Consider the following 16,320-nt stretch of genomic DNA (forward strand, 5'->3'; position numbering starts at 1 on the left):
CTTGATGGACATGGAGGATTTAAAGGGTCATGTCGTGATTTTAAAATTATGTATATGCCTGCTGAGTGCTGACTAAAGCCTGATTAACAGAACAGGCCAAAAGCTGAAGTGCCGTTCAGGCTGATAATTAGCAAAATAAATAACCGCCTTTCAAAACTGCATCAAGTTTCTTCACCGCTGTGATAAAGCATTCAAGCTCTCAGCTATAATGTATCTTTATTGTGTATTTATGTTCAGCCAACCATTCAGCAATTCACATCTCTTTCTTTATGAAGACAGTAGCCCAGGGGTATGCAAGACCAACATGCTTTATTTTAATATACTGTACTTTCTCTTAGGATCGCTACAAAACCTTTTTTAAGAGGGATTTTAAATGAATGTGTGCCTATTTTTACTTGTAATTGCACAGTAAAAAGTCTGCCGTTTGATATTTGACTTTGACAGATGTAATGGTTTCTGACAGTGCAGGCTGCACTTCAACTTTGCTGCTGCTGATCTGCTTGCTGTCCAGTCTCGTTTATTTATTACAGTATACACACGGAGAATGCAGCAGCTGAAGAAAATGTGGTTCTGGTAGGCAGTGAGGCAGTAAGTCTAGTTTGGCTGTCCAAACGAAACGCCTCTGAATATTTTACACGGTAAGATTTACAACAGTTGTTTGGCAGCATGCAGTTATGGGCTGCAGTCATTCAGGCTAAATGGGCATTTCACACTGCTACAGTACTTGACATTTGTATACTCTTCTCTACTATTTAAAGCACTTTTTGTCTCGAGGCATCAGAGCATAACACTGGGCTAAATTGTAACTTGCGAGTTAGTCTGTGGGGTTTGATGGGCTAAGCCAAGCCACCAGTAATTAAACAGAGGCCACATCACAGCACTGGCATGAAGGATGGTTACATGCTTCCCTCAAAGGGCAGTGACATCTTTGGTGCAAAATGAAAACACCAGCTGCTGGCCGACCGACCGGGGTGTTTTCACTTCCATATGGACTCTGAGCACTGTACTGTGGCGTTAGGAGAGAGAGAGCAGACTCAGGGCAAGCCGGTGCCCTTTGGACAATCTCCCTCAGGAATGTCCGACATGTTGGGAACTTTATGCCCATGTTTGGAAACTTCACAGTAATACCCTATACGGTGTTCCTCCTGTCTAAAGAGATCTGAGACTGAATCCGTCCCACACATTTGTGCTCAAATTGGCAAAGTCATTTGACGTTAACAACGTTGTTTCTCAACCATTGCTTTTTTGTGTGTCATCTCCGCAGCCTCGCCCGTAGGGAACGGATACAGTAAACCCCCCCTCCCTCCAGTCTGCTGCCCTCCGGGAGAGAAAGGTCCCCCAGCCATGATGCCCATCAGCATCGACCCGGAGAGCAAGCCGGGCGAGTACGTCCTCAAGAGCCTGTTCGCCAACTTCACCACGCTGTCCGAGCGCAAGATCCGCATCATTATGGCTGAGCCACTGGTGAGTGGGCGGAGTCACTTCCTTCTTGTGATGTGGTCGCTCTGTTTGTCTTTGTAAAGGATGTATACAGCATAGTCTTTGATTGTTGTTTTGAAGTTTTTTTCAGAATTTTCTCCCCAATTGTATGCTTGGCCAATTCCCTGTCCCGGTCGTTGCTCCACCCATTCTGTGGAGAGTTGCACTAACACATGCTTCCTCCGATACATGTGCAATTGCCAGCAACTTCTTTTCACCTGACAGCGAGGAAATAGGCAAGACATAGCACGTGGGAGGATCATGCTACTCCCCCCCAGTCCCCCCCCAAAAAAAAACCAGGTGCCCCAACCGCCCAGAGGAGGCGCTAGTACAGTGACCAGCAATCATCATACCACTTCCCACTCGCAGACACGGCCAATTGTGTCTGTAGGAACCAAGCTGGAAGTACCGTTGCCGGGAATTGCGCCCGTGTCTCCGCGGTGGTAGACAAATACTTTTACTCGACACTACCCAGACACCTAGATTGTGTTAATTGTGGAGCCACAAATCTTTCTAGCAATGGCATTGGCTTGCAAAAATGTAAACAGCTATTTTAAAATCTCATTATAAAATGCAAATAATAATTTCAATGGACAGCTTGTGAAATTGTGATGGTCAAGTCATCTCAATTGTGATTACTATCGCAGAATAAAATGGAAATATTGTGATTCATTTTGCTGCCCCACAGGGGTAGTTATCGAATTTTGATGATATATTGTCCCATCCTTAGTATTTTTGCTATACAACATGATACAAAAGCCAAAAACGGAAAAGCTGTTGGTTCTGTCAGGGGGAAGTGAGGTCAGGACAGTACTTCATAAGGTCAGGCAGGAGGCTAGGTTGACAATCTGAAGTAGCTGGTCTGATGGTGATGAATTGCACACTGTCAAAGCTAAACCTTAGGGTACAGTAAATATAACCACTGACATGCAGAATAACACCTGCATGATTATCACAAGCTCCTTCATTGAACTGGAGTTGCCTCTGCTGCTGCAGAAGTGTGAACGAAGCTCCTGTCTTGAAGTCTCTGCCAGAGCGTCACCTGATCCACGATACTTATTTTCTGTGAGAAGAAGCAGGCAGCAGCAATCATCTGTTTTTCTGCTAAGAAAACCTTTAACAGAGCAGTCAGCGTACAAGTGAATTTCAGTAACAAAAGGGGGAGACGTGTGTTTATTTGCTGTGAGCTGAGGGGCCGGGTAGCTCTGTGTGAAACATCTACAAAGAGACAGCCTGGGGAGTGGGGACAAAGTGTGCAGCTTTGAGTCAAAATCACATTGCATGTTCTCTTATTATAGGCGTCAGCTGAGTTTAATATATGAAAAGTGACGCTTTAATCCGCTTGGCTTCAGGCAATTTAGAACAAACCTTTTAGTTTTTACCATGGCTATGGTCCTCAGCAGTCAAAGGCAGGCCAGTCAGACAGAGAGAGACGCTTCATTCCTCTATACCAGAGCCAAGACTTTCTCAATTATATAACGAAGAAATTAATCCTGGAGTTGTACCATTTACAATAAATTGACATTTCCTTCATGAACATCGTGAACTTTTGTGAATAGTAACCAGGGGGATTTTGTGAGAATAAGGAGTGGACACATTATCTCGTTATGTTAGCAATGCCCTGAAATTAAGCTCATTTTGATGGAAAAAGGCAATTGTCAATGAAAGAGTTCAAGGTTTTGACTCTTCATAACATCACAGATCAGAACTGTGATGATTCTCTGGTGTCCAACTTTGGAAGAAAGTTTGTCATCATCGTTGACCAGATCTCACAATATTTCTCCACTGGAAAATGACCGGTACAGGTGTGAGTGATGCCCCATGGCGTTTGGACTAATCAAGTCAGACTGCATTGATATGCATTGATATGTCTAAAAGGTTCAAAGAAAATGTTGGACTGACTCTCAAGATTTGTAATTAGAGCAATTTATCATTATGTACAGAAGCTGGCAACGCAAATTCAATATTGAATACATTAAATTCTAAAGCTTCGAGGTTTTCCCTAATGCCCGATATTTTTGGATAGGGAAATCATTAACATAAAATAAATATCAACTTCATTTGCTTATCAAATTTAAAGGCACACGAGCATTTCAAAACTTCAAACGCAGGTATACGACTCCATCATGTTTCCCCCATTATATCTAATCAATTCAATTAGGAACTGATTGATACAGTAACTCTGCCTTGCTTTGTTTTGTTTTGTTTTGCCTTTATCTCTGTGTTGTGACAGATATTGACCAATGAACAAAACCGAAAGATTCTATGAAGGGGGAAGCTGTCAAGTATTTGAATTTGAATTTATCCAGTGAGGGTTGGAGCCAGTCGGTATAGCAGCTGTCATAAATAATTCTGTTGACAGACAGACAAGGAAGAGCTTGTGTGGGTTAATGTGGGCACCACTCACCACCTGCTGCTAGGCCTACATTAGCATCTTACCAAGTGCTACTGAAAGTCAACTAAAAATGACCAACTAATCCATATTACCAAGAAAAGCCTCAGACTGCAGCTAAAATACATGCAGGAATAGTTGCTGTTTAAAGCTAACCTAATTTAAAACTACTGCACATGTTTGTTTTGAAGCTCAGTTAGCTACTGTATCTTTCTGTGTGGTTGGTTTGAGCATGTTTGATGTGCTGTAAATTGCTCGGTTTACCTCTGACCATTGATCATGTGTTTGCAGTGTTTGCAGGGGGTGTGATTGGTAGGAAGCTGTTAGTCATTGGCCTTGGCCTGCACAGAGAGGTGTTAATTACCATAGGCAAAGTGTGCGTCCCTTGGTTTCAGTGTGCTTGTCTGTCTCCAGAGGGCTGCGGGGAGGCTGTCTCTCTTTGTTTTTCCTTTCAGTGGAAGCCTTGCTCTTATTGGCATCCCTCCTGCCATGCTCATGATTGTGTTTATCTAAATCTAGTATGCTCAATGAACTGTAGACAATATTACTTAATTGAACACAGACCAAAAGATATAAAGTCTGTACTGTTATTCAGAGGAGAGGACTTTTTTGTAACATGAAATCAAATGAGCAGAAAATGAATTCACCCAGAAGCCTGGAGAGTGATTGAACATGATTAATGGTGCTGTATCAGCGTGCCACCAAAGGGAAGTGAAATCCTTGAAACTCCAACAGTGGACCGTTCTGTCATTCTATAGCCTGGGATCCACCTCCATATGAATCGCAGTTGTCATCACTCTTCATATGGATCTGGACCCACGCCCATCCACTGCATTTATTCAGGAGAGATACTGTCCGGGACACCGGATTGGCTGGTCGATGTAGGCAGCAGGACCTTATTAATAATAGACCTTTTTCACAGGGGCCATTTTGTGTCGAAAAGGCAGGGTAAACACAGGTGCAAGCAAAACACTAATGAGGGTTTCCAACTTCCCAAAGGGTCTATTAATTTAACGTTGCCGATAACGCATTACAGAGTGCTGCAACAACACACCTGTATGTTCGCTAGGCTAGCTAGCTGTTAGCATGTTAGTTATTATGTGGCAGTAAAACGCCACTGAATTACTTTTTTTTATATAACGGTCAACCAGTTCGAGTCACACTCTTTCCAAAAAAGCCCACCAGCTTTGATATCTGTTGACTAGTAGTTGTTGATATTTATAACAATATTGTGGCCCTAAAATCAACTTTTTATTGATGCGGGGAGACTGTCATGGCGGCTGTTTGGGCTGCAGTGGAATAATCGGTGGAACAAGGTATTACCTTCAGTTCTTATCAATTTAAGTTATTTGACGCAGAATCGTCGAAGTAGTTTGTTGATTGACACAGACAGCAACCAATCAGTTGGGTCTGAAAAATATGTCACCGAATCAGTGGTGGATAGGCTTGCGTCCAGACCCTAATGAAGGATTCATTGGGACTGGTTACCAGGCTAGTCATTCTAAGCATTTTGTCAAAAAACTAAAAGGTTCATTAGGATGGAGGCTTAACAGGCATTCCAGCTTCAACAGAGAGAGAGAGAGAGAGAGAGAGAGAGAGAGAGAGAGCACCATCATCAGCCCACGCAATATCAAAGCTGGACATTTAGCTGTTTGGGTTGAATCATCAGTTAAGTGATGTGCAGACGTGTTGTCTGGCCAACAAGACAGCACAGGGATTTAGAGTCAGCAAGAAGATGGGGAAAAGCAAATGCATTGGTTTTTGCAAAAGGGTTATGGGATAATTATTAGTTACTGTATTACTGTATGTACGTTATATGAACATATACGATGCTGTCGTAACACACCGGGACACCTGCATACTAGGGAACATTGTGAGCAAACTCCTAAAGTCTCACTATTGTTTATTTAACAATTTGTACGAGGTTGTTAACTTGATTATTGACCATTAACCTGGGCTTCTGCAATAGGATTGTTGGCCTCCACTAGGGTTTAGGGTTATAAGGATTTGCCGAAATACTACATGTATATGTAAATATTGGCCTGTTATTAAATAGTGGATATCATCATTAAAGTCTGTAAAATCTGCTATGAAATGATACGTTATTTGCCCATTTTAATAATGTTGTTGTTGTTGTTGTTGTTGTTGTAAATTAATTTGGCATATGAAGTTAGTAATGTATCCCAGTTTCCCGACCATTGAATCCGTGTAGTGTGAGTCACCCTGCCTGGGCTTCAGTATAGTTTTAGTGTCACATGGTCTCAATGCTGTCAAATCTATATATTGAATATTGGCCAGAACCTCTCATCACAAGGACAGCTTCTTCCCAACTGCCATCATCCGTCTCTTCAATGAGACCTGAAAGCCCCGCGCGTCCCCCCCCCCCCACCCCTGGTACCCCCTGAGCACAGCCAGCAGCTTGGTAACAGGCCGGGGTCGCCCCCACTGACATGATCCTAGCCCCAGCCCCCACCCCATCATATGTCACTTGAAAGGACTGCACTTTATATTTTGTGATATTTTGTGATTGTTTTCCTGTATTGCTTTGTCTTCTACTATTGATGTGACCGCTGCACTGCATACTTGCACTAAGTCAAATTCTTCGTTTGTAATCTGATTACTTACTATGGCTATTAAAGTGAATCTTGAATCTTGAAATGTTTCAACTCGAGCGAATAAATACACGCAAGCAAAGCGTTCCTTTCGCCTTGGTGTGAATGTACCAAACACACCAGAATGAAATATCTAAACATTTATGAAAGTTGCCATAAGTCATGAAACATCTATTCAAGTATGCTGCATTATTTTAAGAACTTTTTATTCATGTGTTACACATGTGTGGTTAACCAGGTTTCATGTTTTACCACATTGGGCTGTTTAGTTTTGAACTGCTAACCTCTAACAAGCTCAGGAAAGTGCAGAGAGCATTAGGCAGCACATCATTTCCATTATACTCCCCATCCTGAATAGCAGGGCTCCTTAGATCTACACAATCAACCTTCAATTACTAATAGGAAGTGGCACTATGAACCGGTGGGACACAGGAGCCAAGAAAGCACCCGGTGGAGGGCGTTCCTTACTGCAGGAGCAGATCGTGTCCAGCCCAAATCCCTAGTGAAGGCATTATCCCAGATGATAGAAGACTGTGATAATGGGAGCCAGCATGAATGACCCATCTCTAATAGCTGAGGCAGCCTGTTCATGACTGGCATCAGACTGACTGATGGCTCTCTCATTACTGCTGACCTATAATATAAGTTGCTTTTCAGAAAAAACGTCACACTCTTCGGACGGGCAAACTTCAGAGAACTTTTCTAGTTCAGATTTGTATGAATGAGAATATCTGCACAATTTGTAATATCCCCCTCTTTCTGTGTTTTTCAGGAAAAGCCATTAACAAAGTCACTGCAGAGGGGTGAAGATCCTCAGTTTGACCAAGTAAGTACTGTGAAATGCAGTGGATGAGATGAACAGCACAAAAGTGATATATTGAGCTGATTAGCAGCATCACTGTTTACTACACTGTATTTTTTTACGATACATACATGTATGTTGGGTAAGAAAATGCACATAAAATAAGGCTTCTCAAAAAAGAAACAAAATAAAGGGAGATCTGCACTCTCAAAAATATATCTTGATTGATTTATTTTACATGTTTCAAATAAAAAAAATACATATGAGGCTTGGCAAACTGAAAAGTCGTTTGACTCATACTGTAGGTCCATAGGCTTTTCACTTTACCAAGCTGCTGTTTTTTTATTTGAAACATATAAAATAAATAAATCATGATATGTTTTTGGACAGATTTCTCTTTTCTTTTCTTTTTTTGTTCTTCAAGCTTGGATCTGCCTTTTTTGTCTGTGTTTCAAATCAAAATGTTTGATTTGCAAGAGACACATCCTGTCTGTAGGCCTGTCTGCAGAGATGTCATTATTCGGGGGCGGCTATGACTCAGGTGGGTCGTCCACTAATCGCTTTGAATAAAAGAGGTCGGTGGTTCGATTCCCGGCTCCTCCAGTCCACATGTTGAAGTGTGCTTGGGCAAGATACTGAACCCCAAATTGCTCCTGATGGCTGTGCCAGCACCCTGTGTGGCAGCTTGCTGCCATCGGTGTGTGTATGATTTGATGAAGGTAGGCACATTGTAAAGCGCTTTGGATAAAAGTGCTATATAAATGCAGTCCATTTACTGTACCATTTAAAAAGACATTAACATTGTAGCTCTGCACTGTTTCTCTGCTCCTTCGTACGAGCAGCTACGCAGGTTCATTTTCCCATCTTAAATCCTGCTCTAGCATGGTGCACACTGTACCATCACATGAAAGGGCTGCTGCTGCATGAAAGCCCTGCTCACATCCACAGAGGTCTTTCAGAGCCAGTCAAGGGCAGGAGTGTTTACCTAGAGAGCTGGCGCTGGACCCGCACTAGGTGTGTCTGTCCAGCAGGTCTGCGGCTCTGCAGAGAAGGCCCTTTCACTGCCACAGGGCCGGGCTTGTGCTGTTTGTGCCGCGGCCCGAGGCCATTCAGCGGCCGCACAGAGCCGGGATTCTTCTCCGGCCCGGCGCTGAATGAAGGGCTCGCTGTGTCTGACCAGACCCTCCTCCCTTCCTGTGTGCACGGCCCGTCCCGCCTTTCCTTCCTCCCCCTCCCGCTCCCTCCCCCTCCCCCTACCCGAGGCCGCCCCATGGGCACCTTGTCTCTCCTCAGTCCCACAGAGGACCGGCTCTCCCTTCACCCTCTATTTCTCTCCCTCTTGTAGACTTGGACTCTTCTTAACACACACACACACACACACACACACACACACACACACACACACACACACACAGCCAGAGATGGGCAGTATTTTAAATACATGTATTTAAAAACATGTATTGTATACGTATTTTAAATACATGTATTTAAAATACGTATTTGAAATACATTTGCGTATTTTGTCATTTGTATTTGGCTGGACACAGAAAAATAAGATGTAATTTGTATCAAAATACTTTCAGACCTTGTATTTTGCGTATTTTAAATACATAAAATACATTTTATTCTCAAATTGACACATTTTAAACATTGACGCAGGTTTAAACCGTGGAATAAAAAAACGCAATGTGAGATGTCACTTCTACCCCGCCTCTGATTGGCTGATTGGCTCAGAACAAACTCAACCACAAATCAGAGGCAGAGTAGGGTGAGTCTTGAGTCGGACTTCACATCACTTCTTAGTCTAAACTAATACTAGCCATAGTGCGGCAACTTCAAGTACCATCGTTACATGCTACTGAAAAGTAACCTTTTGTGGTGGAATAAATAATGTTGCTGTATTTCTATATTGTTAAATAAAGACTATACTGTATGTGACAATTTACTGACACTAGGCAGCGCATTTGATTGGCTCGCTCGCTATGCGTGCGGGCTCGGTAGCTCGCATAACACAGCTTGGTTGCTGTGTGGTCTCGCCTGCTGTATTGGCATACGCAGTAGGGCTGTGAATCTTCACTGGCCTCACGATTCGATTACGATTCATCTGTCAACGTTTCGATTCGATTCCACGATGCATCTCGATACAGCTCAAATTATTGCAGTATCAAATCCTCAAGTTTCTGTATTATTACTGCACATGGCTACTTTTTCATCAATTAATACAAGCAGTCAGATAAATATCAAGTCCCTTTTTTACTTAGAAAGTGCTTTAAAATCTGAATGTCAAAAGAAATTTAAACATAAACGATTCAACGATTCATCTGTCAATGATTTGATTCGATTCACACATCCGCATTGCGATGCATCGATTATACGATAAATTTTGACACTCCTAATACGCAGCGCCCAATTGCTCAACTTCGCATGCCTATGACATCATCAGTGATGTCATAAGATGATTTTAGTCAATAATGATGTCACTGATGACATCAATGATGATGTCATAGCCATTGTGACATCATCAGTGGGCGAGAAATTAAACAAACAAACAAGTCCACTGGCTCCCTTTCATATGATGATGATGGTGGATGTGAAGTTGTTTAAAGTGGACCTACTATGTTTTTTCTAGATTTTAGTTATATATATACAGTAGGGGTGTCACAATATATTGTCCCACGAAATTTCGCGATAGTAAAACGTCACGATATGTATCGTTGAGATGAAATCTCATATCGTGGAAAAAAAAAAAAAAAAAAAACTTTTTTTTTTTTTTTTCTCTCCAAATAATAGACTAAGAAACGTCTTTGTTTGTTGAAGTTCAATGTGTGGAAAGTAGTTCAGTTGAACAAGTCTCTGAAGAGACACATGAGAAGTTATACAGGAGAGAAACCATTCAATTGAGTTTCTGGCAAAACTGTTTACTTGACAGGAAAAACTGAAGATGCATAAAAAATAGATTAAGAAAAGTCTTGTTGTTTGAGTTTGAAGAAAAACTGAAGATGCATGAGAATTTATACTGCTGAGAAACCTTTTAGTTCAAAGTAAATCTAAGTGACGGTGTAACTCATTCTATTTCAAGATAAGCCTTATCTCCAATCTCATGTTTTTTCTAGTTGTTATTGTAATAACAATTTCCCACAACAGCATGTTTTGTATTTGTGCATTTCAAATAAAATACTACTTTTCCAGTCATATATTGTCATTATTCAAGTTTAAAAAATATTATTAAAATCGTATCGTATCGTATCGTTATCGTGAACCCAGTATCGTGATACGTATCGTATCGTGAACTGAGTGTATCGTGACACCCCTAATATACAGTATGTATATACTATTATGATGTCAGATATCTATGGCTAAACATGATCACCTCAGGTTAACATGTATAGAAATGTTGCCTATACTGTAAGTCAAAAGCCCTCACAGAAGGCCAGGGGCAAGCCAAAATTCTGAGGGGCCGACATTCGGCAGCGACCAAAGGTCCCCGGCTAAAACATGTCGGTGGCGACCTAAGGTCTGAATAGATCTGCAATGATTCAATCAGTCTGTCCAGATAAAGTGTGCTGAATCCACTCATGATTGATTGATTTATCTATCAATGGGTCCATTTAGCTATTTCTAAAATGTTGGAAGCCAGATTTAGAGGAATATCTCATTTTAAATTAACATTAGGATTAGACTGGTGTGATGTCAGTTTTGACCATCAATATTTTGCTCCTTTTCTCATTAGGGGTAAATACTGTATATTTATTTCTAGATTTTGGTCAATTATTTGTGCTTTTATGGTTATTAGCTTAGTCACTCACTTCTACACTATAGCTTCTAGACTGCTGCCACTTTTCTTGAAATAGCTCAATCTTACTTCACCTAAAATGTTATTCACGTAAAAAGACGACATCCACAAGAACTGCATTGACCTGGATACATCAAATGGAATTCAGTGTTTTGCTACAGTAACTACAGTATAACCTGTGATAGTGGTGGTAAAAACTAACATCTCACTGTCGTAACAGCTCTGGCTAACATTACAATGCTAACTTTAGCTACATGGTAGGTAGTATAAGCCAACTAACTTGCTATGTAACTATGCCTATAATAACTAACAGCATTTCATTTTCACATGTTTGAATGTTTGAATGAATCCTTCACAAGTGCTGTAACAAATTGTTGAAACATGCTGTAACGACTCAACACGGGAAACATTGATCGTTATCTGTTATTTTGGAATGTTAATTGCCAAACATGAACATGCATCTGCACGATGGTATGTCTTGTTTCTTACAGTTGATAAGCAGCATGAGCTCTCTGGCAGAGTACTGCCTCCCCTCCATCCTGCGCACTTTGTTTGACTGGTACAAGAGACAGAACGGACTGGAGGAGGAGCTGCACGAATACCGACCAAGAGCCAACACCAAGTCCAAAAAGTGAGATTGATAAATTAATTCACTGTGTCACAATGTATCACAGATAGTAAAATGAAAGCAATTGAGAAACCTAAACGCTGTCAACAAGTTTGTATGATTGTAGCAAACCTGTTGGTCTTGTTTTTCCTCTCTTTCTCCAACAGTGATGAGCAGCAGAGAGATTATCTACTTGAAAGGAGGGATTTGGCTATTGACTTCATCTTCTCTCTTGTACTTATAGAGGTTTTGAAACAGGTGACTAGATTGCACTTTCTTAACCCTCTGTTAGACAGAGGGCTGATTCACAGTATGCTCAATGGAAACACATTTGACTAGTTATTTGAATTAGAGGAAGAAGAGATATTGCAGAAATACAGAATATCAGTGTTACCTTTTTAAAAAGAAATAATACCGTGTTCATGACAACTCGGACACAGAAAATCCGCCCCCGACATATTTGCGTTCACGCTGCACTTCCCGCTTGGGGCTAAAACCAAACACAGGCTATAGGTTGCTATAGATGGGTATACAAACATTAGTGGGTGCGTGCGCGCGCAGGGACAGAGGATGACGAGAAACGCCTCGAGCTGATCGCCCATTGGTTCAACACAGGTGCATCACAAACCCACAGTGAAGTGTAGAAACTTCAATTTTATATCTATTCCAAGCTGTCACTCTACATTTTACATAAATACCACCTATAATGCCTACATTAACAATAAAATAAGTAATCTGAAGGGCTGGGTCATTTGAGCAGTTTGTGTGGGTGGCGCTAATGTATGTTTTAATTTGTTTACAAACCGCTGTTAAACAAAACTGTTGAAGAAGAAAAGCAGCAGTGAGTGAGTGTGCTGCGGGGGTGTTCGACTTGTTGACGCCTCGCCTGACTGCGCTCGGCTGCTCTCGTCTGCTTTCCAGGCGAGGCGGCAGTCAACTCAAACGAGTGTGTGGAGCATACAGTCTATGGTGTGGATCGGCTTTCTACCCCGGCAATGCACGCGCATCTATGGGCCCTATCGTTGCAATCGGCGTAGAAACTGCGTTTAAGGCCTAGCGCTAGGCCGCCTAGCGCAGTAAGTGGGTGTGGACCAGCGCACTCGCTATCTTGGTATCGGCGCTACATGCAGCCTCAACCATTATAACCACGCCTTTTAAGCTTAAAATTATGCATAGTCCGCTCATTGGAGAATTGCAGTAAAGAGTCACACGCTTGCCTTTTAAGCTCCAATTCCAGGACAAAATCCGGTAAAACCAGACAAAGCCAAGCGCTCTGCCCCCCCCCCCCCCCCCCTCCCTTCATCCAGCCTGTCTGTCTCCATATATAGGCTATTATTCCATATTATTATGCTTCTCAAACCAATCTAACTGCAGTTTAAATACTGCAAGCATGTAAATACCCTACACTATAGCAAGATCAAAGTGAAAAGAATGTTCTAAATGCATCAGCTAGAAAAATATAGCCTATTAGATTGGTGAAAGTTTGTCCAGAAAGATATCATTTTCTCTCGCCTGCTGCAGGAAGGATGATGCACATAAATATACCCTACATTATGTAAAGTCATTGCATAAATGTGTTTTTATTGTAAAACTAAATGTGAAGTAGGACCAAGTTATTGGAGCGGACATCACAGTATAGCAGATGACAGTAGAAGCGCGTTCCGCTGTCACTTATCTAAATCACGTTAAATCGACAAGGGATATATATAGGCCCAGGAGGACATATATGTTTCACATAGGGTGGTGTTTTCATTTCGATGTTTTATTTGGTCCAATATTGAAATGTTCTACAATTGCAGGTTGTGTTACCATTACACATTATTTAGATCTACCTTTATATAGGTTTTCGGCTCATTTGGTTGCTATTTAGTAGCGAAATGGAGTACCACAATGCATGCTGGGACATGCCAGGCAGTGAACTTACAACTTATTTTTCCTATGGGAAGTGTGTTGTGTCTGTCTGAGCGAGGGAGTCAGAGAGAGAGAGTCGTATTGTGCCTGTCAGACTGAGGAGAGAGGGAGAGAGTGACACAGAGAAGGGTGACAGAGGGGAGCCAGAGGGGAGCGCTCCACGCAACCAGCGCACTGAATAGGCCTGGTTTTCAAAAGCGCAAAGCGCTAAATTTACGCCAGGTGGGAAGATATCATTAGGCCGATATTTAACGCCGAAACGCCCATTCTCACCCATTCTGGGACTGCGCCACGCACATTCGGCCTAAAGCGCATTTGGCAGCGTAAAGCCATATTGATATCTTCCAGAGGCAGACGCAAGGCACGTTTTTTAGCGCCGAAGGCCCGTTTTAGCGCCGAAGGCCTGTGGGAGAATAGGGGCCTATGTGATGATGTTGCATAGAAACCCGTTTATAGCAACCTGTGTTCAGTTAGCATTGTAGCTACCTACTAGCTAACAATGCTAACCGAACATGCTGAATGCTGAATTTCACATATTGCTCTAATCAGAGCGAAACATAGATGACACAAACACATACTAACGTTAACATTACATAATTAAGACGTCAAATTTTGTATTAAAAACGTCAACAAATGTCTTTATAATAATTCTGTGATTACAAGTCGCCATTTTGATGTGGCTATGACGTCAACTCGGACAAAGCGGACTTCTGAATGATACATGAATTTCCGAGCTGTAATTCCGAACTGGCCGACCGTTCAATTCACTTTTTACAGGTCAGAAACCATTTTTTCCCGGCGCCTCGAGTTGTCATGAATGCGGTATAAGTACTGCTGAAACATAAACTCATCATGGCCGCTGTTTGACCACACATGACCATTCATTCTCATGACATTCTATTTCTTCTGACTAGATGCCGCTCCATCCAGCCCTTGACAGTTTGGTCAATGAAGTTATTAACTTAGCCTTTAAGCACTTTAGATACAAAGAGGGGTAAGTAAGCTTTGGCATTTTTGCATTTTCTTCCTTTTTGGGTTTGTGCTTTTTTCTGACTTGTCGTTTCCCGCAGATACCATGGTCCTAACACTGGCAACATGCACACTGTAGCAGACCTCTATGCAGAAGTCATAGGAGTATTAGCCCAGTCCAAGTAAGTTACCAAGTTTGAACAAAAATGCTGTACCAATGCACAATAATTATATACATGGCCATTAATGAAGAAACAATCACATTCTATTCAGAATCAAAAGTTTGATACCTTAACATCACTGTTGTTTACTACATTTATGAGCCTGCCATTGTGAAAATCACTCTCCTTAAGAGTTTTATTCAGTGGTCTGTTGTGGTTTGGTGTCATGCCACATGATGATGGTGTGTTACCATTCCTCAAGCCTTTCTGTAAAACATTCCCAGGTTCCAGAGCCTGGAGCGTGCCGTAGAGACACACTATTGGACAAGTCCCCTTCACACCAAACTAGGACTGGAAATTGATGCCTGTTTATTTGAAGTTTTCACATCATTGCAGCAAGGAGCAAACCCTTAAAATAGAGATATGGCCGGTGAGCACTCTGCATACCTCCGCTCCAGAGTGCTCTCTGCTTCACTTCCTGCAGGAGATGCTTCACTGAGATCTTTGGGACGTTGCTTAGATTCAGAGGTCAAGAGTTTAACTGCATTTTGAAATGATTCAGATAAAATTCATGACATTTACTACAATGTCTTCAGAGAAAATTATGCTATTTTAGTTTCTCATATGACCAAGACCAACTCATATCCAAGATGCAGTAACAGCTGTAATCCGGTTATTACAAGTGCAGTACTAGTACTAGCCACCGGGGAAGAGGTTAAGCCAAGGAGTGCTGCTCACATGGACTCCCATGATAAATTACCTTCTAATTTTAGACCAAGAGAAGAATCCCATCTCTGGTTCAATTTGGGCAAGGCATCAGGTGCTAGACGAGGAGTTTATCTTTGGGCACAGACTCACAGTCTGCATACAGAGGACAAGATGAGGATGGTATTCTTGCCCCCCCCCTTCCCCTGCATCACAGCCTTGTGAGACGTCTCCATTTTAGATTCAGAATGGATCAGCTGGGCCAGTCCGGAAGTGCTGTTTTGGGATTTGTCTCGCCAAGCTGCCTCTTTAAATAGCATCTCATTTAGTGATTTTTTTTCTTGTTTTTTTCCGTTTCCCCTCAGGTTTCCTGCTGTGAAGAAGAAGTTCATGACTGAGCTTAAAGAGCTGCGGCAGAAAGAGCAGAGTCCCTATATAGTCCAGAGTACCATTAGTCTCGTCATGGGGGTGAAGCTCTTCCGAATTAAAATGTATCCCGTCGAGGATTTCGAAGCCTCTTTTCAATTCATGCAGGTACAACAGGCTTCGATAGCTGAATGATAATTCAGTCCCTTTGGATGTGCTCAATGATCAATCGATTTCACTGTACAAAAGAAACTGATACTTTCCAAACTTCCCTTACTGTAGAATATATCTGTCGCCCACTTTGTGCGACTGCAGACATGACGGCACTCACAATACTCCTTTCTTTACTTGTTGGCTTTCTTGTATGTTTCAATGGTGGACCCGAATCAGTTAAAGACTAATATTTCTGTTTGTTTATTGGCATATTGGAGAAATTTATAAAAGAAAAACAGAAAAAAAAACAATCCTGCCAATACTAGGAATCTGTGCCCTTTGAACTCGACTGTACTTCTCATTAAGCTTT

General features: G+C 41.9%; 1 protein-coding gene across 2 annotated transcripts in view; it reads left to right on the forward strand.

The window, feature by feature from the left end:
* frya (furry homolog a) overlaps positions 1-16,320 on the forward strand; it is a 74,670-nt gene that overhangs the window by 16,032 nt on the left and 42,318 nt on the right. For both annotated transcript variants that reach the window (XR_014552737.1, XM_083637554.1), the window contains exons 2-8: positions 1,265-1,464; positions 7,256-7,309; positions 11,570-11,709; positions 11,853-11,943; positions 14,511-14,590; positions 14,667-14,747; positions 15,797-15,965. Coding sequence is in view for 1 of the 2 variants with exons in the window: in XM_083637554.1 (XP_083493680.1) it covers positions 1,265-1,464; positions 7,256-7,309; positions 11,570-11,709; positions 11,853-11,943; positions 14,511-14,590; positions 14,667-14,747; positions 15,797-15,965 (815 nt within the window). In the remaining variant the exon portion in view is untranslated. The remainder of the gene's footprint in view (positions 1-1,264; positions 1,465-7,255; positions 7,310-11,569; positions 11,710-11,852; positions 11,944-14,510; positions 14,591-14,666; positions 14,748-15,796; positions 15,966-16,320) is intronic.

This window comes from Poromitra crassiceps (assembly GCF_964638095.1).
Source record: "Poromitra crassiceps genome assembly, chromosome: 5".
Taxonomy (NCBI): domain Eukaryota; kingdom Metazoa; phylum Chordata; class Actinopteri; order Beryciformes; family Melamphaidae; genus Poromitra; species Poromitra crassiceps.